The sequence below is a fragment of the Coccinella septempunctata genome, chromosome 5 (assembly GCF_907165205.1).
Source record: "Coccinella septempunctata chromosome 5, icCocSept1.1, whole genome shotgun sequence".
Taxonomy (NCBI): domain Eukaryota; kingdom Metazoa; phylum Arthropoda; class Insecta; order Coleoptera; family Coccinellidae; genus Coccinella; species Coccinella septempunctata.
Window position 1 is genome coordinate 1,397,363 of NC_058193.1, and position 24,948 is coordinate 1,422,310.

Consider the following 24,948-nt stretch of genomic DNA (forward strand, 5'->3'; position numbering starts at 1 on the left):
ACGAATATAACAAACGGAGTGATGAGGACCGAATACTACCCAAAGAGATGGAAAACTGCAGAAATGATAGTTTTCAACAAGTCTGGAAAGGAACGGAAATTTCCTCAAAATTATAGACCAACCAGCCTACTGTCAGCACTAGGAAAAATCGTCGAGAGGGTTATCCCTAAAAGGCTGAATGAGGAAACAGAAATGTTGAAGATAATTCCACCCGAACAATTTGGATTTCGACGAGAACTCCAATTACTACGGCTCATAGAATACGTCACCGAAGGAATGCAGACCAAACAGGCCACAGGATTAGTTCTGATGGATATCGAGAGAGCTTTTGATAGAGTATGGCACGAAGGCCTAATCTACAAGATGAAAAAAGCAGGATATTCGACCAAGCTATGCAAGATTATAAGGAACTATCTGAGGAATAGAAACTTTTATGTGAAAATAGATGGAGCAACCTCACAAACCAGACAATTGGAAGCGGGAGTGCCTCAAGGATCGGTACTTGGACCTCTGCTTTACGTAATATACGTCTATGATATCCCGAAGAATGCTAGAAATATTCTCACCTTGTACGCAGATGACACAGGAATAGCGTTCAGACATCGACGCCCAGAGATCATACACCGGAGACTGCAGGAAGCTATAGATGAATTACTCAAATGGTGCATCAAATGGAAAATCCAAATCAATGGAAGGAAGACTCAATCAATATTACTGCAAAAGAGAAGATTGAGGATGGAAGAAAACCTTGAAGTTGATGGAGAAGAGGTTGAATGGAAAAATGAAGCAACATACCTAGGAGTGACGCTTGACAGAGGACTTACATGGAAGAACCACATCAAATGTGCAGTTGATAAAACAAAAGCCGCAATGAGTAAACTTTATCCACTCATAGGCAGAAGAAGTCATATGAATAAGAACATCAAGTTGACGATGATTAAAACAATTGCGCGACCACAACTCACATATGGATCGGCGGCATGGGGCTTCGCAGCCAAGACCCACATCAAGAAAATACAGGCCACTGAGAATAAACTCCTTAGAATGGCGATGGGCGTACCCTGGTTTATTAGGAACAAACAAATCTACAAGGACTTGAAATGGGAACCAGTTACAGAATTTATGAAGAGAAAGGCGGAAAGGATATTCGACAAAGCCAAACAACATCCAAATGAGGAACTACGAAGATTAGTCAACTACGATCCAACGGAAGAAGCTAGAAGGTCAAGAACCTACCACCGAAGACCCAGAGATCAGTTAAGGATTTAAATGTAACCAAAGAAGAGCTTAACCTATAAAAGCTATAGGCAGCATACAAATATCAACACGACTATGATCGTCCAGAAACCATAAGAGTCAACTGGTTAATAGGCAAAATGCCCGGAACCTATGAAGAAGCAGTTGAGGGTTTTTAGTGGGTCTCGAGCTCAGAGAGTGAGAATCCCCACACTGTTCCCCCTCAGGAGAGGGTGTGTTCGTCTGTTTGCAGATTTTCCCCCTGCTACACCAAAAAAAAAGTGTAAATCCAATCAGCAAACGAATACTAAAATCGAGTGTAGAAAAGTGCTATACTTTTCATGCAAACGAAAGTACCTAATATCATATTCGTATAGAATTATGAACTATATACGCCAATTTAGTGAGTCTCAATGGCTTCTTTTTTAACATCCCTATTTAAGCATGAAAAAATTTCATGGTTTCATGGATTCATTCTGAAAATTGAGTTAATGTCAAATCGTTGATAACCCAATCAAGGTCTTGTGAAACCCGCTGTTGGACGTCAAGCTCAAGTGGTGTAGTGGATCCTCAAGGTAAGCGTCCACAGTTAAGTCACTCGGGCGAAAATTATTCGCTTCGAGCGAAATTTCGCACTACCTAAAACGAAGCGCAATTCATGCAGAGCGAAATTGTCGCGTGTAGAGACCTTTGATGCGCTGATGAAAACCAACAGACCACCGACTCGCAGTGAAGGCCCCAGCCCGGTAGTTACTCGGTACCAAAAATTATAATCTTTGCTCGGTACCTCTACACTAGGCGCTTTTTGAAATGTCGGTCCATTTGATAGAGTTTCTTGAGTGAATGTATATGTTAATCGCTGTTTTCATGATAAAACATTCTTTTTTATTCGGCTACTCCTTCGTTTCTGAAGTAATTTTGAAGATCAAAACGGTTCTCCTTAATCAACTCTTCGACTCTAGTCGATATTCTTTGATACTGTTAGAAAATGTACGCAAATGTTGTTAAGTGAAGGAACTTTTAAATTAACTTATTCATATTGCTACAGGAATATGTCTCATACCAAACATGTTGGTGCATGGAACTTGAAAATGGCAGAATAATTTGTTGAAATATTATCAAAAATTAATAAGATGTGTAATGTAACGCCATCTATGTGATAATGTGTGAAACCATTCATTGTCTTTGTTTCGTTGGTTGTCCATGTTTTTCCATTGAATAAAGGGTCAGTCTTTGGCGAGATAGCAATTCGGACGTTTGATTCCACCCGATCCTAGATTTTTAACACAATTTTCTGGATATACTGTAATATAATTGCAATTGTCATGTTTCGATAACTCTTTGTCCATGCGTCGATGTCTTTATCTATATGAACTCACATATGTATGGCATTAGCCAGTTGTAATTCGACTGTGAAGAAATAAACAGTTTCCTCAATTTGAATTTATTTATGCATATTCCTAAAAATACTACAATATACCCAAAACCACCAGATTTAGACACGTTCACTGCCCTTATTGCATAAACCTGATACGAGGGGCTCCTCGGCCCGCGAGGCCCCTCAAGCCGCGAGGCCCCTCAAGCCGCGAGGCCTACGCCTTCCGCCGCCTCTGACAATGCCGACATTGACCCTGATATCGTAATGTTGTATAGAAAAGCACTTTTTAGGAAGAAGATACTAGTAAATTTCTTGCAACTTTGTAACGCTCCGGGGTACTTGAGCGCCAGCTTTTCTTTAAGGGAAAATAGCAAACCTACCCTGGTAGCTACGAGCCGAAGACAAGGTTCCTCGGTGTCTGGGGTGTTAGCGACAACCAATGAGAGTCAAAATTAATGAATGAATGGCACTATTATAAAATCCGTACAGTAAAAGACTCGAAATCAGTGAATTTACAGGGCAAAACGGACGGAATGACACGGGATCCGATCTCAAACGTGATAAGGGGTTAACGGGCGTGTTCGCCAGCCAGAACCTAAGACGCACACTTAACGGACAGGTATCCGATCTCAGCCAGGTAAGGGGATGAAACAAGACGGCACAGATTCCCGACAGATCACCCCTAGGTGCGTTCTTCACCCCCTGAGTATCCACGCCAGCGGAGTTCTTCGATAACAGCAGCGGTGTGCGTCGAACAAACGAGAGAGGAAACTCCAAAGTGCTTTCCGCACCCCCTGAGTATCCACGCCAGCGGGTTGCTTCAGCAGTGGGGGTGGAACTCAACCCGGGGTAGTAAGGGATGGAGGAAGTTCTTCGCCACTCCAAAGTGCGTTCTGCACCCCCTGAGTATCCACGCCAGCAGGGTGTTTCAGCAGTAGGAGTGGAACTTAAACTGGGGAGTAAGAGATGAAGGAAGGCTGAAGTTCCAATGATATATAAAAAAACGGAGTGTCGTCTCACCTATGGTTTCGGTTTGGCCACAATTTAAAGAAGAAAAATCACCCAATACAGTGAAGAATAAAGAAAACAAAATTATATTCTGAATGGTAGAAAACTCAAAACAAATCTTCTATTGAAACTCAACGGCAGAAAGATAAGTTACGACGGCGAACGGCACTATATTCGTAAGCGAGGTGAATCAATCGTAAGTGAAGTGTCCTGCGGGGAAACATCTGATTTTATACACACAGGGGGGGGGGTGCGGAAATCAGATGAGCCCCGACTGTCAAAATTCGGTAAAATTTGCGTAGATGAAAACGTCTAAATTTCGACTTATCTGTGCTAGCGAACAAAAAACACGGTTATCTTCCAATTCAGAATGTTTTATACGGTGCGACATCGTTTTTCAGAACTGAAAACGGAATAAAAACGGTGCGGAATGTTTACAATTCCGAACGAGGCCGGAATCCTGAATTGGAAACTGAAAATATTTCTCTCCAAAATTAATTCAAAATAAAACTAACAGATTGTTCCAAAATCGAAGTGTTTTGTCAGAAAAATACACGTTCATTACAACTTGTCAAAAGCATATCTTTCATCGTGTAAAAATTTCAACTGAATTTAACAATTTTCATACTAAGGAACATGAATCTTGAATGAATGGAGATATTATTATGTTATTTTGTACTTTATCATTATGTAAAAGGTTCTACCTATGAGTGTTTAAAGTAAAAAAGAACAGATGCAAAGTAATTACACTATGTGTTAAAATTATTCGATATATAAACACTTCATTGAATTCTCGTCCTGTTCTCGTGGTCGAGAACTAGTTTTATGGCACACAATCCGGCTGATCTAGAGTTTTTTATAATTTACCTAACTAACAAAATCATGACTTTCTTTTATATATCAAGAAAATACTTATTGGAATTACATAAATATCTTATAGTTTAATTTTTATAGGATATCCAACGGATACTGAAGCGATTCACAAAAGAACCAAAATTGAGCAAGGCAGATATATGCCTTGTGGTTGTCATGAGCCATGGGACCAATAATAAAATTCCTGGTGGCTACACTGAACTTATGTGTGTTGAGGGTGAAAAAATTTCGACCGAAAATATCATCGACTATTTCAATGAATCTGAATGTACTCGACTCAAGAATAAGCCAAAAGTTTTCATTTTCCAATGTTGCAGGTACCTATAACATACCTACTTTTTCTTATATTCAATTCAATAGTTCATTCCCGCAGGAATTCTCCCTATGAAAATGATAAAGTATCAATTAGTAAAAAACCACAAGATAAGTCTAATACTTTAATAGCGTATTCGACAATTCCAGGTAAGAAGATAACAAAATAATAATATAATAAATAATTGTAGGTATTGATTATACAATGCATATGACATTTTTTCAGGTTTCTCATCACACAGGCACGTGGAAGATGGAACCTGGTATATACAAACGATTTGTAAAGTTTTCTCAGAGCATGCACATCAATATCATATCGAAGATTTGCTCAAGATGGTGGACAATGAAATGAAAAAACTAGACCCACACCTGAAACAAGTTTCTAGCTATGAAAACAGAGGTTTTCTTCACTGCTACTTACATCCTCGTTAAAACTGCTCATTCAAACCAGATTCAGCGATTTTCACCAAAAATTAATTCTATTACTAAGACATAGAAAAAAAAATTGTTGAGGTGGAAACTCTTGAAAAGAATGTTTCCTTGACCACCGAAATCCTCGATTTAATTCAATCACTTTATTGACTGGGACAAGAACCCAACAAAGTTGGACCCGATTTACGACTGATGCAGAATATGGATAATGCCTATTAAGCCTATTCATATCTCGAAGTACTATGCCGTACATGTAGGAAAGAATAATCGTCAACTGACCTATTGTTTGCAATGTTCTCCGATCGAGTCTACTGATTCCCATATGGATTTTGTTTAATTGTTAACAAGACACCTACTTGGTCGGACCACATAATTGCTGTCACATCCAAGGATGATAAGATGCTATGATGGACAGTGGCGGACTGGGGGCCCTAAGCGCAAGACAAATCTGGGGCCCCTACTAAGAATACAATGTAGGACACAGACATATCTTATGTAAATACATATCGAGGGCTTTTTTTTTTCAATTATCTATGAAAAGTTAAAAGTTAAGTTAAGCTAATTTTTACTTATATCTTTATTTCAATACGAACAAAAATCTAGGGTCGGGATAAAATTAATAAGAAAAATAAATAAACATATTTGAATAATTGAAAATATATAGAAGATATAGAAACTAATGCAACTTTTTTATTCTACAGGAAAAAAAGAACATAAAACTACTGAACAAAATTGAAAAATTCATAAAAACGACCATAACAAGAAGAATGGAACATTTTTTTATTTAATTTTAATGAAATAAAGGATCGCTTCTATTTTGGCCATAGGTTTCCCGTGATCACTTATTACACTCAATTGCAGAAGGACCTCTCTAATATTTTTGTATCTATCTATCATCTAAGGCACAAACTGCATCAGCTCTTGATGACCATCTAGTATCGCAGATTCTCTTGATATGTTTAGCTTTGTCAGTCAAGCTGTTTTGCAAAATATTCCATCGTCTTGTTGAGGCAGAGAAATAAACACATAAATTCTAATCGAAACAGAAATAATGTATGGCACCTCGACATGATTCGGCTGCTGAGTTCCCCACTAAATTGAGAGAGTGGCTGGTGGCTGGCACAAGGTATATATGTAATAGGCTGTTGGACCGAATTCAGATAAGTACCTATTCAATGCAGGACAAAAAATTCCCTTCCTATTAGATTTTTCTCCTTCCCTGTGGCTCGAAAAGCGATTCCCAAAGAAGACAGTAGTTTCACAGTATCGACTATCTCTTTTAAAATTTCACGCCAATAATTTTTCTCTGCATCTAACTGTTTCATTAATTCTGTGTCAATGCGTCCAACAGTCATGCATCGTCTTCTGAATGAACACATTGCAGATATGTGTTCATTTTGAACATAAAAACAAGCCCTATTTCTTCTGGGAATAGATATTATAAAATATGAGGGAGAAAGTTGGGCTCGATATTTTTCGTAGAGCCCGGGGGCCCCTTTTTAGTTGGGGGCCCTAAGCGCGCGCTTAGTGCGCTTCTGTGATAATCCGCCACTGATAATGGATATTATCTATAATATTCATTCTCAAATATGGCCGATCCAACTTATAACACAATGTATATGTTACGGCTAAAGATGGAGCCGGATTAGCCGGCTAAACTTAGGTTTATATTCGAGGATCGGCTAAAGTTCGATAAAATATTCATCTGCGTCAGGTCTTTTCATTTTTAGCCGGCTACTGTGCACATTAACCAAAACGGAACGGCTGAAAATGTATTCTATGGACAAGCGGAGAGGTGATGTGTCATGAGTGGTCGGATGGGAGAGTACGAACGCACACGGCCACTTTTTTGTTTAAATTTTTTAGAATTGAATTAGGCAAAAAGCATCGAATATATTGTGGTTGTATTACATAACACCCATGCATGGGTTTCCAATTTAATATTTAACGAGTTGTTTTCATCTGTTTAGGAGATTAATGCTCTTCAAAGCGAGCCTAATTTGTGAAAAACCATAATATGACCCCACAAGGAAATGAGATATTAGACGTAGAAAATTTTTTCTGTAAACAAAAGTATATTTTCTCTACCATTCAATGAATGGGTTTATGGAAAAATTACGGAATAGGAACTATAGTTTCTAACGTTGAAATTTCTTTCCAACCAATTCTTTCGCAAAAAAGAACAAAAAAGAACTATGAACAGGAACATTAGTTGAAAACACTTTATCTAGCTGATTTTGTTAAAAATTTCCTCCCGAGTCATTGAACATACGGGTTCCAAAATACGGCCTGTCTCCACCCTTGATGAATCATCCCGGGGGATACAAGTGCATTCATCGTAAAGCTTATCAGGTTAACTACAAACAAGATTGGGTACTTCTACTTATATTTTTCTAGAATTCGACTTTTGGTATTTTGATGAAGAAGTTCGCGGCATCATTCTTGTTTTCATTCTCTCCTTTTGCTCATTCAATTCCCCTTAAATTATGAATAATAACAAGATAAAAAATAATCACTAACACTACAGTTTTCCCTCACACTCAAAATAGCATGTCTCCAATTTTGTAATCAAGCGTTTAGATTTTTAGATTCGTCAATAAGAATTCATTGAGACACAGTTGAAACAAATATATGTTCATTCTCCAATTTCTCAACTGCTTGACAGAATGCTTTTCTGCTATTAAAATATGTGAAATTCATAAAAAAAATGCATATGCATTGCATTGATAGTTCGATTATACTCGCATTACTATTTCTTTACATTGTTTTGATTGCCCCTCAAGCCCTCTACATTTTTAGCTGATGGGATATGGTTACACTCAAGTTTAGCCGGCTAAAGATAGAAGAAACTAACATTAGCAAATACCCGAAGCTAAACCTAATAGTACATACGAGATCCCGCTGCAGAATTACTACGTTCATGACGTACACGGATGTTTTTGATATCAAATTAAAGCTAATTTTTTTTCGAATAGGATGGTGTATAGCTGCCTGTGAAAAAATGGCCGCAAGTTAGGTCTGACATCTGTTAAAATAGCGAGATATCTGAAATGAAGTGAGAGAGATGGCACGAGTTATATATCCGAGAACGATGAACTTCGTTGGAAGATCGCAGGAAGTGCAATCTCAGCATCGTCTCAGTTCTGACATAACTTTCACTGTATAAACGTATTGTACGAAATATAGCTTTTTAAAAACGCTTTTCCTGCCTTAATAAATATAACTGGCGCAGTCGACGGAGTTTCACGGAGTTTTCATTGTGAAAAACTTTAGAGTTCTACCCTCTTTTTGGTGAAACGAGAACCTACCCACAGCAGTACAGTCAAAAATCCATCTAGGAGGAAGAAGATAATGCAGTTGTGGATAATCATAACAAGGTGGTGAGCGTATTTTTATTCATTGATGTCAGACTCCTCTAATCCTAGTATTGATTCTGTAGCGGAAACCAATTCTGAATTAGAGACAGATTTGTTAGAATTATTTAATAATATTTCACTTAATAGTAATAATAAAACTTTGAATATGCCAAACGCACCTGAAAACTTTGATATCAAAAATTTAAGCATCATTCCCGATTTCGATGGGAATCCGAATAAATTACATAGGTTCATTCAAGCTTCGGAAGCAATTTTAAATCACTATTTTGATGTTGAAAATCAAAATAACTTCCAAAATGTGTTGATATTGAATGGTATTTTGAATAAGCTCCACGGCAAAGCGGAAGAAGTTGTCGCAATTCATGGAGCTACCAGTAATTGGAACGACATAAAAAATTCTCTTTTATTACATTTCGGTGATCAACGAGATGAAAATTGTCTTAATCAGGATCTAGTTAACCTGAGGCAAAACTTCGGAGAATCTCCTCATGACTTCTATGAAAAAGTTATTACATTATTAAATACAATTTGTAATTATATTGATTTAAAATGTGAAGTTGGATTTAGAGCAAGTAAAAGAGATTTTTTCCAAAAACAAGCTTTAAAAACCTTTTTAGCCGGTTTAAGAGATCCTTTGGGTCCTATTATTAGGGCTATGAGGCCTAATTCTTTATCTCAAGCACTACAATTCATAATTGAAGAAGACAATATAAAACATTGCCAAAAATCTAATCAAACGGTAATCAATAATTCCAGAAAATTCATGAATTATAGTAATCACAGAAATAATTCAAATAATTTTTCAAAATTTCGTCAAAACTTTTCCACAATGGTACCCATCGAACGACAAAATTTTGTTACGAATCAGCAATTTCCTAGCAGACCCATTACTATTCAAAGAAATATAAGTTATAAAGAGCCGAAGTTTTTCAGTAAAGCTCAAGTTTTCGGAAAGCAGCAACAACCTGCACCTACTCCAATGAGTATATCTACTAATCATACTAAACAGAGAACTCAACCAATGAGTACCTCAACAAATAATAGATATTTTACAAACAGGCAAAATCAATCCTTTCCTCAGAAACCAAATTTTATAAGTGAAGAGCTTTTTAATACCGAGTATCATAATAATCCTCACAGCTCTAATGAAGAATTCAAAAATGACGAAATTGCTGAAGATTACGAACAAAATTTTCGGAACGTTCAATTTCAGACCCACAGCACATAATAGAATTTCATGTTTCTAATGATAAACGCGAATTACCTTATATTGAAATTAAAAATCCCCCTCTTAAATTACTAATCGATACAGGATCAACAAAATCTTTTATTAATCCAGATTTAGCTAAAAAATATTATTCAAATTTCATATTCAAAGAACCATTCACTGTCTCAACAGTCCATCAAATCTCTCATCATCAATTTTGTGCCAATATTCCTATATTTGCTGAGTTTAATAGACATAATGAAAATTTCAAATTCTATCTATTCAAGTTTCATAATATTTATGACGGTTTAATTGGATTAGATAATCTAAAACTATTGGATGCGTCTCTTGATTTTCATAGTTCTAAGCTCAACACTCCTTTTTCGACAATGCCAATTAAATATCAAGAATCAGCAAATAAAGCTCCATTCAAAATTAAAATTGATGCGAATTCTAGAATCATTGCTAAAATTCCAATCAAACACCTATCTGGTGACGTGATAATACCGAAACAAATCATTCAATCTTGTGAAATTTCTGAGATTGTAACTTGTTCTAAAAATGGCCTAGCAAACGTGGAAATTTGTAATGAAACCAACGAAGATGTTATCCTCATTTTAAATAAACCGATTGAATCAATTTCTATACAGAATAATTTCGAAATCTTTCAAATGGAAACTAATAATAAGTCAGAATATATAAACGTAGAAGAATTAATGAGAACCAATCATATGAATGAAGAAGAAAAATTTCATATTTCAAAATTATGTCGAAAATATCCAGATATCTTTAAGTTAGAGAATCAACCCCTTTTTTTTCAAATCAGATAAAACACTCTATTAAAACTAAAGACGATATCCCTGTCTACACAAAATCTTATAGATATCCTTTTATTCATAAAGAAGTTAAAAATCAAATAAATTCTATGTTAGAACAAGGTATTATCAGACCCAGCCAGTCACCTTGGTCATCGCCGATTTGGGTAGTACCAAAAAAAGCTGATGCATCTGGTAAACAAAAATGGAGAGTTGTCATAGATTTCCGAAAACTCAATGAGAAGACTATTGACGATAAATATCCTATACCTAATATAAATGATGTTCTTGATAAAATCGGCAAATGTCAATATTTTACAACACTAGATTTAGCTAGCGGATTTCACCAAATAGAGATGGATCCTGCTGATATTCCTAAAACAGCTTTCAATGTAGAGAATGGCCACTACGAATTTCTACGTATGCCATTCGGATTAAAAAATGCGGGTTCTACCTTTCAAAGGGTAATGGATAACGTACTCAGAGGACTTGAGAATTGTTTAGTCTATCTAGATGACATAATTGTCTTTTCAACATCATTACAAGAACATATTGTTAATCTTTCAAAAGTTTTCAAAAGGCTCAGAGAGGCCAATTTCAAAATTCAGTTAGATAAATCAGAATTTCTAAAAAAGGAAGTAGCTTATTTGGGGCATATTGTAACAACAGATGGAGTCAAACCAAATCCAGACAAAATTCAAGCTATCAAAAATTACCCAATACCTAAAACAACAAAAGAAATTAAAGGATTTTTAGGGTTATTAGGATATTATAGAAAATTTATCCGTGACTTTGCGAGAATTACCAAACCTTTAACAGCCTGTTTAAAAAAAGGTGCAAAAATCGAGCACACCACATCGTTTATCAACTGTTTTGAATACTGTAAAAATTTGTTAATGAACGAACCTATTCTTCAATATCCGGACTTTTCAAAAGAATTTATTATAACTACAGACGCTAGTAATTTTGCCATTGGTGCAGTCCTATCACAAGGAAAAATTGGTAACGATAAGCCTGTCGCATATGCATCAAGAACTCTCAATGATACTGAGCAAAATTACAGTACAATTGAAAAGGAATTACTCTCTATCGTTTGGGCAACTAAATACTTTAGACCTTACATTTTTGGCAGAAAATTTAAAATCGTAACAGATCATAAACCATTACAATGGCTTATGTCACTTAAGGAGCCTAATAGTAAGCTTTTAAGATGGAGATTAAAACTCGAGGAATTTGATTTCGAAATTGTTTACAAAAAAGGAAGTTCTAACACAAATGCAGATGCTCTATCGAGAGTCGAGATTCACAACAAAGATTTTTTTGATTATATGGAGAAATTTAATAAAGAATTTTCCGAGAAAAATACGAATAACGATAACGAGTCGATGATTGTTAATTTGGAAGAAGCAGACGTTGAGGAGATATCATTCGAGAAATTTGAGAAGCTTTTTAATGCAAATGAAATATATTATTGTTCAACTGTGACCGAAAAAATTGGCAATTTATTTGATGCTCCGGAATCCGACTCCCTTGCTCATTGTGTATCTGAAGATTTTTATATGAATAAGGGTATTGCACTTGATTTCAAAGAAAAATTCGGTAAAGTTCAAGAACTCAAATCTCAGAATAAAAGAACTGGAGAAGTGGCTAAAATTTCACACAACAAAAGGAAAATTTATTACTTAATAACTAAGGAATTTTATTACCACAAACCACGATATGAAACAGTATTCGAATCACTTTCCAATCTCAAAGAATTGTGTCAAAAAGACAATGTTAAATCCTTAGCATTACCGAAAATTTCGTGTGGTTTGGATGGACTAGAATGGAGAAAAATATTCAGCATGATCAACTATATTTTTGCAAATTCCACCATAAATATTAACATTTATTACTTATCTCAAGACGATTTAATCAAATCCAAGAATATTGAAAATCTGTATGAATCGGATGGTAATACTATACATTCCAATCACGAAAATCCAATTCAAGAAGTCCCCATGTCTGAGAAAATTTTAAATGTTTTTGACAATCAAATAGTTTTTGAATTTGTTTTTCATTCCCCGGCGGAGGTTAGAATAAAAAAATTTTTTTCGAGCAAACAAAGAATTTTTGTTCAAATATCTACTAACGATTTAAAAAGGGAAATTATTGACTTTTTCAAAACATACTTAAGACCTAATATTCTTTACGCTTTGTATTTCACAAAAGATAATTATTATGAAGAAATATGCGAAATTCTCAGAAAAACATTTAAACAATCCGCTTTCAAATTATTGAAGTGCAATGAAATCTTAGAAGACGTGGAAGAAAAAGATGAGCAGGTTAGAATTGTTAAAAATATGCATGAGGGAAAAACAAACCACAGAGGAATTTCTGAAACTGTTTCTAGAGTAAAGAGAACATATTATTGGCCTGGTATCCAAAATGATGTAACGGAATATATTAATAATTGCGAATTATGTCAAATTAATAAATATGATAGAGACCCCCCAAATCAAAAATTAATGCTTACACCCACGCCATGTAAACCTTTCGAAATTGTGCACATTGACACTTTTCAAGCACAAAACAAGAAATTTCTTACAATTGTCGATGCCTTTTCGAAATACGCCCAAGCATACCCATTAATTTCTCTTACAGCTATAGAAATAGTAAGATCTCTGATAATTTTCATGACGCATCACGGTTCACCGTCAACAGTAGTGATGGATAATGGAACAGAGTTCAAAAATAGTATTGTATCTGAATTTCTTGAACTACACCAAATTTCTCCTCATTATATCACAGTAAATAATTCACAATCCAATGGTATCATCGAAAGATTTCATTCTACTATATTAGAACATTTGAGAATTTTAAAAAGTAAAAACAATGATTCATCAAATATTGAAGACTTAATGCCCTACGCAATATTTGGATATAATAATTCTATTCATTCCTTGACGAAGCAGAAACCTATTGACATAATTAACGGCCATTTGAATAGTAAGGATCCCCTCAATATAGATGTAAACAAAGCCATTATTAATAACTATGTAGAGAACCATAAACAAAAAACTAGAGAAATTTACAAAAGACTGAATGAACTGATGGGGGAGAGGAAGCAGAACATCATAGAAAAGCAAAATCAAAATAGACATGATCCTTTAACGTATAAACCTGGTACTATCGCGTACAGAAAAATTAAATCCAACATGAGAAATAAGCTTTCTCCAAAATTTTCAAAAGAGACAGTACTACGTAATAAGAAAATTAAGGTAGATAGTGATAAGAAAATTTTGCACAAACAAAACCTCAAAAAACCTAAAACTAAATCTAAGAAACTTTTTCAGGCTAATCCTAATGATTCTGGTGACAGCACAGGACATTCAAATAATAAACCTGAAGGACAATCCGGGAGTCCTTCCAATTCTCCTAGGGAAAGCGAAAGTTAGAAGCAAATTTCACAGTTTCATACATTACTATGACCTTCAACCCATCTCCACACAGTTAAGATATTTAGAATTTCATTATAAGACAGTATCTAGTACTATTTTAAATACTTCAAGCTCCGTGTTTCGTACAGAATTGGAAAATCATAAAAAGTTTTATGAATATCAATTAAGCTCAGCAGAACAAAAATTGAAAAGTTTGATACCAATGGGAAGATCAAAAAGAGGAATTATTGATGGATTGGGAACCATAATAAAAAGTATTACTGGTAATCTAGATGCAAATGACGCATTACATTATGAATCGGCATTGAAAGAACTTCAAAATAATCAGAAGAATATTATGTTCAATTTAAATGCAGGTATTTCATTAACCGGTGAAGTAATCGAAAATTTCAATAAAACTATTTCTGTCCTCAGAAATAATCAAAAAACAATTGCTTCCCAACTTGAAGGAATCTCAGGAAAATTTAATCAATTAAGTGATAACTTTTATATGTATATTCAGATTAAAAATCTCATGGACCAAATCGGAATATCTATCAATATTATTATAGAATTAATTGATGAAATTGAAAACGCCATTAGTTTTTCCAGACTAGGAATATTGCATCATAGCATTATTAAATTTTCCGAATTATATTCAATTATCAATAAAACAAAAAATTTATATGGTTCAAGTAATCTGATATTCGTCGACGAGAGAGAATATCACAGATTTTATGAATTGATAAAAGTAGATGCATATTTTGTTGAATTCAGAATTGTTTTCGTTCTTCATTTTCCTGTTGTACACCCCGAACCTTTTTCTCATTACCATTTATTTTCAATCCCAACTATAAACAACACTATTATTATTCCCAAAAATACCTATCTGACAAGCAATGAAAAATGGTATCAATACGCCTCTTCGCCTTGTATTGATTTACACCCACTATATTACTGCGAAGACGACAAACACAATAATGGGTCAGAAGTAGAAGATTGCCTGTTCCAGCTACTGCAACTCCAAAAATCCACTGGTTCCTGCCAAAATCACCCTGTGGAAACTAGCAAGAACGTTGTCCAGAAGATTGGTAATGGAAGATTCATCATGTTAGCTCCAACTGGGATGAAAATTCGCACAGTATGCAGAAGAACCGACGTCAGCACATTGAAGGGAAACTTCCTGCTAAATGTACCAAAAGGATGTCATTTCGAAAACTCTCAAGAAAAATTCTACAACGACAAGGAAATCTTGGAGGGAGATCCAATGTACCTTCCTGAAATTGCTGCCGAGTTGAATGCAACAACCCTAACTGCATTCAAAATAAAACTTGAAGATTTTTCATTGGACCAAATACACAAATTGAAGAAGAAACAAGAGGAAATTCAACCCTTTGGAAAAGCAAAAAAGTACAAAATCATTGCATGAAGTCCTGATAATTATCATTTATTTGCTATTTTTCATAATTATCTCCTATTTTGGATCGAGGAAAATTAAGTTGTGGCTAAGATCCAGGGTTCCAAAGAATCAAACAGAAACAGAAGAATTCCAACCACGAGCAGTTCCACGAAATCAACCAGAGAGAGAAGAATCCCAAGCTAGAGCAGTTCCATTCTTCACTACGTAGACACCTTTCTGAGGATGGAGGAGTTATATATCCGAGAACGATGAACTTCGTTGGAAGATCGCAGGAAGTGCAATCTCAGCATCGTCTCATTTTCCAAGAACTAAGAAAGTGTACCGAGGTTATAAATTATAATTTTATTATCATTGAATCAGTTCTGACATAACTTTCACTGTATAAACTTATTGTACGAAATATAGCTTTTTAAAAACGCTTTTCCTGCCTTAATAAATATAACTCACGCAACGCCACTTGTTAGATGAGGATGGTGGATGCCAGCCGACTTAACATTTACAAAATTATAATTACGTAATGAATATTAAAAAAAAACTTAAAGTATTAAGAGATTTAATTTATAATAAAAAATAATTTATTCATCAAGTACAAATGTAATTAAATCTGAAGGATTTTTTTTCGTGTTTCTTCAAAATCAGTCTCTTGAATCAAGTTATATTTTATATCAGTGTATTACATTTTCTAGTCCAAGTCCGATTCCTCGCTGCTTTCACAATCGCAGTTGTCACTATCGTCGTCGCAATCAGAGTTTTTTCCATCATCTGGAAATGTGTTAGCTCAATTACATAATACATTTTCTACTTGTATCGGAGTTGAACTTCCCAGAAATCATGTTGGTTTCAGGGAACTATCCAGAAGAAGCCAACCATTTATTCTCCGCACTAAACTTTAAACAGTGGTACTTAGTAGCATTGAGCAATATATGTAGAATTGACGAAAATCGTCCGTAGCACCTTTTGTTTTAATGACTTCCAAAACTATAAAATGTGGGTTGAAACAAACCCTTTGAGTTTTTTAATGAATTTTTCATCATTCTCTTTTGCCGCATACATCTTGTTGAACATGATAAATCGTCCAGTGTCTTCTTATGTTTCGATATTTATTGATTTGGACCTTATTCTTATTAGAATCTATTATATGCATTGCGCCCGAACTCTCAATATTCGTATAGCGCCCGACGAAGGGTGATTACATAAATAATATCAACAGCGTTCTGTACAACGAGCTCCAACACGTGGTTATAATATACGAATAATTCAGATGCACTGTTGAGAACCCTAAGATTCCTTTCACACCACGAGTTTTTACCGTCGGGTTTTTACCGGAAAACAACCGAATGAAAAATTATTCATCGGGTTTTATCCGTACGGTGGGCACATCAAGCTCTCGAATCTCGTGGCGATAAGCGCCGCTGAAAATGCAATCTGGTTGTTTTCCAGTGCAAAACTAAACCGGAACATGTGTGAAAGATCCCATAATATCAACAGAGATGATTCGGAACATCGGGTAAGAACCCGATGGTGCGAAATGAGTCTAACTCTCTCTTACTTTATTTCGGATATCTCGCTATTTTAACAGATGGCAGACCTAACTTGCGGCCATTTTTACACAGGCAGCCATACATCATCCTATTCGAAAAAAAATTAGCTTTAATTTAATATCAAAAACATCCGTGTACGTCATGAACGTAGAAATACATCGAAATGTTACCTGCTTACACCTGGCTGCGAGGTAGTTGCGGCCGAGTGTGCAACGGCAGCTATGGATTATAGTATTCTTTACATGCATTGTTATGATGTGGATGATATTTTATTTCAAAATGGAGTGAACGAAATTTCTCTTGGAATATTGATTTACATTAATTTAATTAAAATTACTTTTGACAGGTGTTAGAAATAAGGTTGGTTTAGGATAAATTCTTCTTCAATGAAACGCACTTTGTGAAACAATCTGTATATTGATTCAATCGATTTAACGGAGGTCGTTCTATACTCTCAATGAATATCAAACCAGAACTAACTAAAACGGAGAGAAATATCTCATTGCTAAAAGATGCTTATATACAGTATATAGGTTCCAATAGCAAAGTACATAATATGGTTATCACAGTCGAAAACTGCTGGGGTATGTTATTCAACACTTTGACCTCCAGCACTAATATTGTTGACTAATATACCAATTGCATTTGACATATTTATAGTTGTCGAGAATTCTGAATGAGTAAGGGATTTGGTTTTGCTTTACTCTGATGAATTTATCTCAACAACAGGCTGCGGTGTTATCAGTGTATTCTCCTATCCATAAACGTATGTAAAAATTTGTGTTTGTCACTGTAAGTAATGAACGTAGTTATTCTGCAGTGGGATCTTAGACTATAATAAGTTCAGCCGGCTAATCTCAAGTTTATCTTCACACCTATCTTTAGCCGTAACATATATAAGCTACATTCGACAATAAGGAGTTCTTGGAGTCAATGCATCGTTCGACTACGAGATTGTCCTGCCACTGCCCTATGGCTAGCATCATCCCTACTGTCAGACAAGGCTTCAAACTTATTTCCGTTACAATTTTTCATGATAGTCGTCAGTAAGGGGACCTCATCGTAACTTCGTAATATATACAATATGTTCGTTGTTGATTTGCCGCAAATGTTCGCGTTGAGTGCCAACGTTCAGCTTCGTACTCATAGTTACAAACTCACATTCAAAATACAAATACGACAAAAATTTTTGTCTCACCAAAATTTTTTATGTGGAAGTGGTGAGTGCAACTGGAGTGACTTGTTCAAAAAGAAGTATGACAGGTCAAGGCGCGAGGTGGTACATTTTTTATTGTAGAACACCCATTCTGTTTTCCTGACTGTATTCAGATATTACTCTTGATTTGATCTAGTTTCATTTTCATCAGTCTTGTTTCATTTTCAAATGTTAATTGAGTCAATAGACGAATACCTCGACTTTTCTTCTTTATTGATAATAATAACCTCAATCCCAATACCTAAAAGTATCAAGTTGATAGATACTCTTTGCTTATACGGTTCCGATTCGCACGTTAGCTATCTTTTTTTTCACAATATTGTTCAGTATGAAATAATAATTATGTGAAGCAATTCTACAATTCCACATTATTACGAATATTTATGCATCAGAATCGATACTCACCTTTGTAGGTATACTCCATTCACATTCAAAAAAGTAGTTGGTTGGCCATAATATCGTTGATATCAAAACGACGATGCCCCCAACCATTCATCAACACCTATTGTTTACGCTGAAAAAATGCCGAAAGTGCTAGCCTAAAAGTAAACGAGAGTATCAGGAAGTGCCATTTTGAATTGGAGTACGCTCATTTTAATATTAATAATAGTAACCCTGATATGTCGAAAGCGACATTTTATCAGACGGTATCGAACATATTCGATGTGATTAAATTAATAGTGTAACGTTCTCAAGGTTAATTAAACTGTGTTTTTTCGAGAACTTCATATAAGGCTTGTACTCTAATTTATTTACACACTCATCAATTTACTTCCACTACTTTTGCACTTTGTAATTCTTCGGAATTCACTCGGCTTTATTCAGAACACTAACTGCCCCGAAATCCCTCTTTCGCATCTTTCACATCGATACGCCCCTGTTCGAGAATATTCTCTCAGCGCCGAGAGCTGTGGCGGCGTAGTTGTACCCATGGTAGAGGAATACTTCATCTCACCATGATGGTACCAAGGGTAGCCAAACGATGGCATCACTGCGCACGACGGTTGCGATCACAGGGTAGATTATACGTCTATTGCGGTGCAGCATACGCCAAACGATGGCGCCACCGGCGACGCAACACTCTATACCCTCGACGTAACCGGCGTTTATAGCAGGCACAAACTGCGCTGCTTCGGCGATTGTCGTAGGTAGCTGCTAGGGTTCATTAACCTACCTGATGAGTCCGACCCTAGCAGTGGGACGAAACAATCACCCCAAGAGCACGCCATTCTTCAAATGGCGTGAACTCACCCCAGCACATACCGCCAAAGAGCTATCGCGATATGCCCGATGTCTTCGAGCAGCTTCATAGGATTCGTACGTTATACTGCCCCCCTCTTCAGACGTTCGGTCTCCAAACAAATTGATTGGGGTAAAATTGGTACAAGCATCAACTTAGGTGATAATCCTGTCTTCCTATATTGAAATCACCTTCCAAAGCCAAGATGTCATACTGAGTCTTCATTCACATCAATCGCTATTGCATAAATGCAGTGCAGACTGTTCTTTGAGCTGTTCATGTTCTCCCCACCAGCTATCACCATTCCGGACATACTTACAAACTCATTTATCTACCGAACAGAATGCTGGATGGTGTCTCTCCTGTCGATTCTTGTATTAACGATATGTAGACCATGGTGAATAGATGAAGGTACTTGTCTTATATTAGTCTTCTTGATGATAGAGACCACTTTAGTCAGATATTTTCGTACAGTTCAATTCATTCTCTTCACCATGGCATCTGACTTAATTCAAAGCTATTCACATAAATTCTGGAATATGCTGGACTCGAAGTTCTTGATCGGAATGTAACTCGAGTGGCACGCTAAAACGGGTAAACATCTCCAAATTAGCACATCCGCCACTGTCGAGACCTATCAGTTTGAACCCATTCATTGAAATAGTCCATCGCCACCGGATTCCGATCTTCTTGTTGCTAGGAATGGGCCAGCAATATCGATGGCCACTCGTTCCAGAGGACTGCCTACGTAATACTGCTTCATTGGCGGTCTACGAATTTTTCTCGGGTTATTCGATGAAGCACATAATCTGCAGTTCTGGTTCCAGTCTTCCTTACAGTTGACACACTGAAAACGGTCTCTCACCTTTTTCAGCCTTTTTTTTATACCGAAAATGCCTATCAGAAGCACTCCTTCCTCCAAAATAATGCAATTCCACTATGCCCATAGGATTAAGATGACTTACTCTTCCCATTTTGGTATCTGTCCTTTCTCCTTCCAATGCAGCAACATCTTCTGTTCTGAGTCACCTACTCAGTCTCGATTTGGGTATTCTGACAGTATTCCTTCTCTTCTACTTAACTGACATATGAATGTGATATGGCGCAAAAAGGTTGTGTTGGTGCAAGTTCCGCAGATTTACATTGTAAAAAATGAAAATCAAAGGTATAAATTGTAATGGTTGTTGCCACCCGAGTTATGCAAAGAGCCTTAAATCCAAATTTTTGGACAAAACATCAATAAGGTGCTACGAAAGTGTCGATATAAAAATCGTAGCAGACGATTAACAGGGCCCACTCAAATGGGCGTGCAGCGGATGCAAGGTATCGGGGCGCAAAAGCGAAGGGGCACCGAAGAGGCTGAATTTTTCAGTCGTAAAATTAATTAGTGCATTATAGTTGATAATTAAAAGAGGTAAAGTAACTTTATGTCTATACGTCTATACGCATCACGTGTGGAATAGATGCTAGACGGTGAGAAAACTCTCATAATGTGAATTTGATGACTTGAAATTTTGTTAATTTTTTGTCTTTTATGTTGCTCCTGCTTGTGATATGATATTTTATTTGTAATTTTTTAAACACGGTGATTTCAAAGGAGAGACACTTTTTTGGCAGAAGGTATACTGGTCAAAATAAACCATTTCACTAAAAATAAAATTTTTTTAATTCGACAGGAATACAGTGAAATTTCGAATATGGGACTGATAATTCTAAAGAGAAACGTCACGGTTAGATCAGATGATTCGGTAGGTATGTTGAATTTAAAGGTACCTACGGTCAAGACAAGACTTTTCCATTGTTTTGGTGTTTACTTTCGTGAATGACTCAATTATGCCTCATATTCATTAAAAGATTGAACTCGAACAAGATCCATAGCTAGGGTAGTGGAAGTTAGCCACGCTAAAATATAGAAGGAACTGTGTCAAGAACAGTTTTACAATTACCATTAGCGAACGGTATAAGTATTGCAATTCGAAGATTATTTTCCAAGAGAATCTGTGAATAATGCAAATCTGACAACATCAATTCCGTCTTCCGTCCAACGATGCCACATTCACAAGAAATTGAATCCCTACTATAAGCGAAATGTTCGAGACTATTTGAATAATGTGTTTACCTACCTATACTTGGATAGGACCAATTCTTTGGTCTGTACGCTCTCCGTATTTAAATCCCTCAGATTTCTTTCTTCGGGGTCATTTGAAAAGGTTTATCTTGAGGGAGAGGGGAGACTGTGCAAGAAAAGATACATCCAATAACAAGTGCTTGTGTCTGTTCGTGATCGAATTTCGAATATTACTAAGAAGCCAATGCCCTTACTACTGTTGGAAACCCAGAATAAGTGCATCTTCGAAATCAAGAGGCTGTACATACAACATGAATTGTGTTGTCGAACCAAAAAGAAGGACAGCAGGGCCTGGACAGTGCTATCGTTATCAACGGTATGGACATGCCCAGAACAAATGCACATTCCCATTGAGATGCGTTGTAACGTGCGTTTCTCGGAGAAGCCTTTAATCTCGAGCGCCAGCTATTCTTTTCAATAGGAAGAATAGCAAACCTACCAGGGTAGCTGCTAGCCAGAGACAGAGCTCGGTGTTGTCTAGGGTAGTAGCGACAACGAAGAAGTCAAAATCGAACTATGTAAAAGTTTATTCACAACTTCGGAAACTAATCACATGTCAAAGGGAGATATGTGTGATATAAAATATGAGTGATTCTATCAGTGAAAATACATTCGGGAAATCTTATCCGGTCACGAGCACTTTATGAAATTTATACCGGGTGTAGTGAAAAATTAACGGTTCAATAAAAATGCGCCAACCAGAACTGACGAATGCTAAGGACTTGCTATACGGTATCGGTGTGTAGTTGAATCTCTCCGGGAATGAAACACAATAAGGGCGGATCTGTTCGAGACTTTTATTCGCTGCCCCAAGGGTTAACACGCCATGACTGACAGCGAAGAAAATGTCTATTTTTAGCGCAACTACGGGATTTCACTGACTACTTGCGGTATCTCTTATTCTCTGCCCCAAGGGTTAACACGCCATGACTGACAGAAAAGAAGAGATTTCGGATTTAACACTTATGACGCGGACAGGGGGGTTGACGGAACTTTCCCTTCAGTACCCCAAGGGTTAACACGCCATGACTGATAGCGAAGGGAAAAGTCAGACTCGCGAAACAGGGTAAAGAACGATAAAATACAACAGGAAACGATACAGTACAGCAGTGTCAAAGTTAAAGAAGTAACGGCGTAGGTCTAACAAAGAAACTGAACGGTACAGACGGGGACCTACCTCCTTTGTTTCAAGCACTCGAAACTCAAAGGATTTAAAAAAAGAAAAACTAAAAAAAATTAATTCTAAGCACTGATGCAAATAACACAAAATGATTATTCTCAACGGCGAAAGTACTACGGAAAATCAACTGAATTTATACTAGAAGTTAGAAACCACGTTAGAAAGCGAAATAATACTCAAGCGAAAGGAAAGCACTGAAGTAAAATTCAAAAGTCAGCCGACGAACTGAAGTAACAGTCGAAAAGTCGAAAAGTGACCGTCGCGGGGGGAAAATTTGCTTTTATAGGCATATCCCCTCTCACGGTAAAAATCTGAAAATTCCAGAATACGGCAAGACTGAAAAACGTCGCCAGCTCCGGTCTATCGCATATCAACAGATGAAAAACGTTGAAATCTTCAGCGGCATGTAAGAAAAACAACGTAAAATACAGATAAGCGGTTTTTTACATTTACTCCGCCTGTCGGAATGAACGTACGGAATATTCGAGAATTAAAATATTTTCAAAGACGGAAATTTAAAACGAAAAAATTCACTAAGATGAACTTCAATTTTCCTCGGAAAACTGGGGTTCATTACACCACCTCCACCTCGGAAGAAATTAACTTACGATGAAATAGTGAGCTTAATTTCACGACTCTATCTACCCCTAGTACCTTACTTTCGCGCGCGCCACCTATATACTCGTGACCAGTTTACAATAGCTGTATTCGATAGTACTTATCTTCTCTATGGTTGGCCACTGGTAGTTCCAATGCGCACGCAGAAACGTCAGCGTCAGTCATTTCGGCGCAGGTCTCCGCCATCTTGTCAAAGAACTTTGTTCAGCGTTCCGTGGATAAATGGTGTATAACAGTGGAAAATCCTCCCTCTCCATGTGGAAATTCATCTTCATCGCTGGTCGGAAACGTGCCATGTTTCATTCTTCCGGTGAGTACCTAATTTAACTGTGTTTGGCGGGTGTTTGAATTCCATCGTGGTTTTGTAGGTTACCCAGGAATCGTGGGAGCTGCAACAAGTGGAAAGCCTCCAACAGCTCGACGTGGGGGCTCAATGGACCGGTTCACCCCTTTCGACCTGGCCATACGGATGTTGGGACTCTCGGAGCCGACAGGAGACTTGCAGGTGGGTAATTTCTAACAATAAACTCTCCAATCTTCATCGTTCTTCGTGGTCAACTTTTCTTCTTGGAACGGTTTTTCTCTGTATTCTGCTTTCAGGTAGACGGTGCTTTCTTCAGGTAAACAGTGTTAAATTGACGGTACAATAATTTCGATTCGGTTCAGGACAGAAATTGGTTAGATCTATTGGATTAATAGACGGATATACTCAGTTGCAAGGTGAAACAGTATCCTTTATTGGTATTCCTTACATAAATAACAGATTTTTCGGACAGTTTTAACAGGTTTGATTTATAATTGCATGTTGAACGGATGAAAAGCTGTCGATACAGTATTTCGGTCAACTGTGGTGCCTGTACGGAATTGTGACGGTGTAGTCGGTTATAACTATGTTTAATAACGGTCTTCAGATTAACGAGATTTCTCCTTGCAGGTGGCCTTGGCTTCTTGAGCAGGCACGGAGGGTTAACTCCCTACTGGTTGGCATGTGGAACTTGTTCAACTTCTTCCGGGGTGGTTCTAACCTCTGATTCTTGGAGACAGATTGTCTGGACGCATTGATTCTGGTTAATTGAGCAACTACAGTTATTCAGATAAACAGGTAAACGGAAAATAATAATATAATCGGTAACGGAAAAATTATATACATATGTATATTCGGTAACGGAAAAATAATATATATTCGGTAACAAAAAAAAAATAACGGATTTCCTCCTTTCAGAGGTTATTTCTATAGAACGGTTAACGGATCATGTCAATAATATTATTATGCATGAAATGGTTTTAAATCTTTAATGTGTATGTTAGTGATTTTTCTACCCTCTGTATCTTTCAGGTCGTAGATGACAGGTGAAACGACTTTAACAACGGTGAACGGACCGGAAAACTTCGGAGCCAACTTGGCGGCGAAACTGTCAACGGCAGAGGATAAAGGACGGTCCCGGCGTAGAACTTTATCTCCCACATGGTATCGGATTTCTCTTCGTCGAAGATTGTAGTGGTGAGCCTGTTGTTGGAACGCACGGTATAATTTAGTACGGACGAACT

General features: G+C 36.7%; 1 protein-coding gene across 3 annotated transcripts in view; it reads left to right on the forward strand.

Annotated features, from left to right (window-relative positions):
• LOC123314254 (caspase Dronc-like) overlaps window positions 1-5,655 on the forward strand; it is a 54,365-nt gene extending 48,710 nt beyond the window's left edge. For all 3 annotated transcript variants that reach the window (XM_044899416.1, XM_044899417.1, XM_044899418.1), the window contains 3 exons: window positions 4,577-4,812; window positions 4,869-4,957; window positions 5,034-5,655. In XM_044899416.1, the coding sequence (XP_044755351.1) occupies window positions 4,577-4,812; window positions 4,869-4,957; window positions 5,034-5,239 (531 nt within the window). In that variant the 3' untranslated portion in view covers window positions 5,240-5,655. The remainder of the gene's footprint in view (window positions 1-4,576; window positions 4,813-4,868; window positions 4,958-5,033) is intronic.
• The last annotated feature ends 19,293 nt before the right edge of the window (window positions 5,656-24,948 follow it).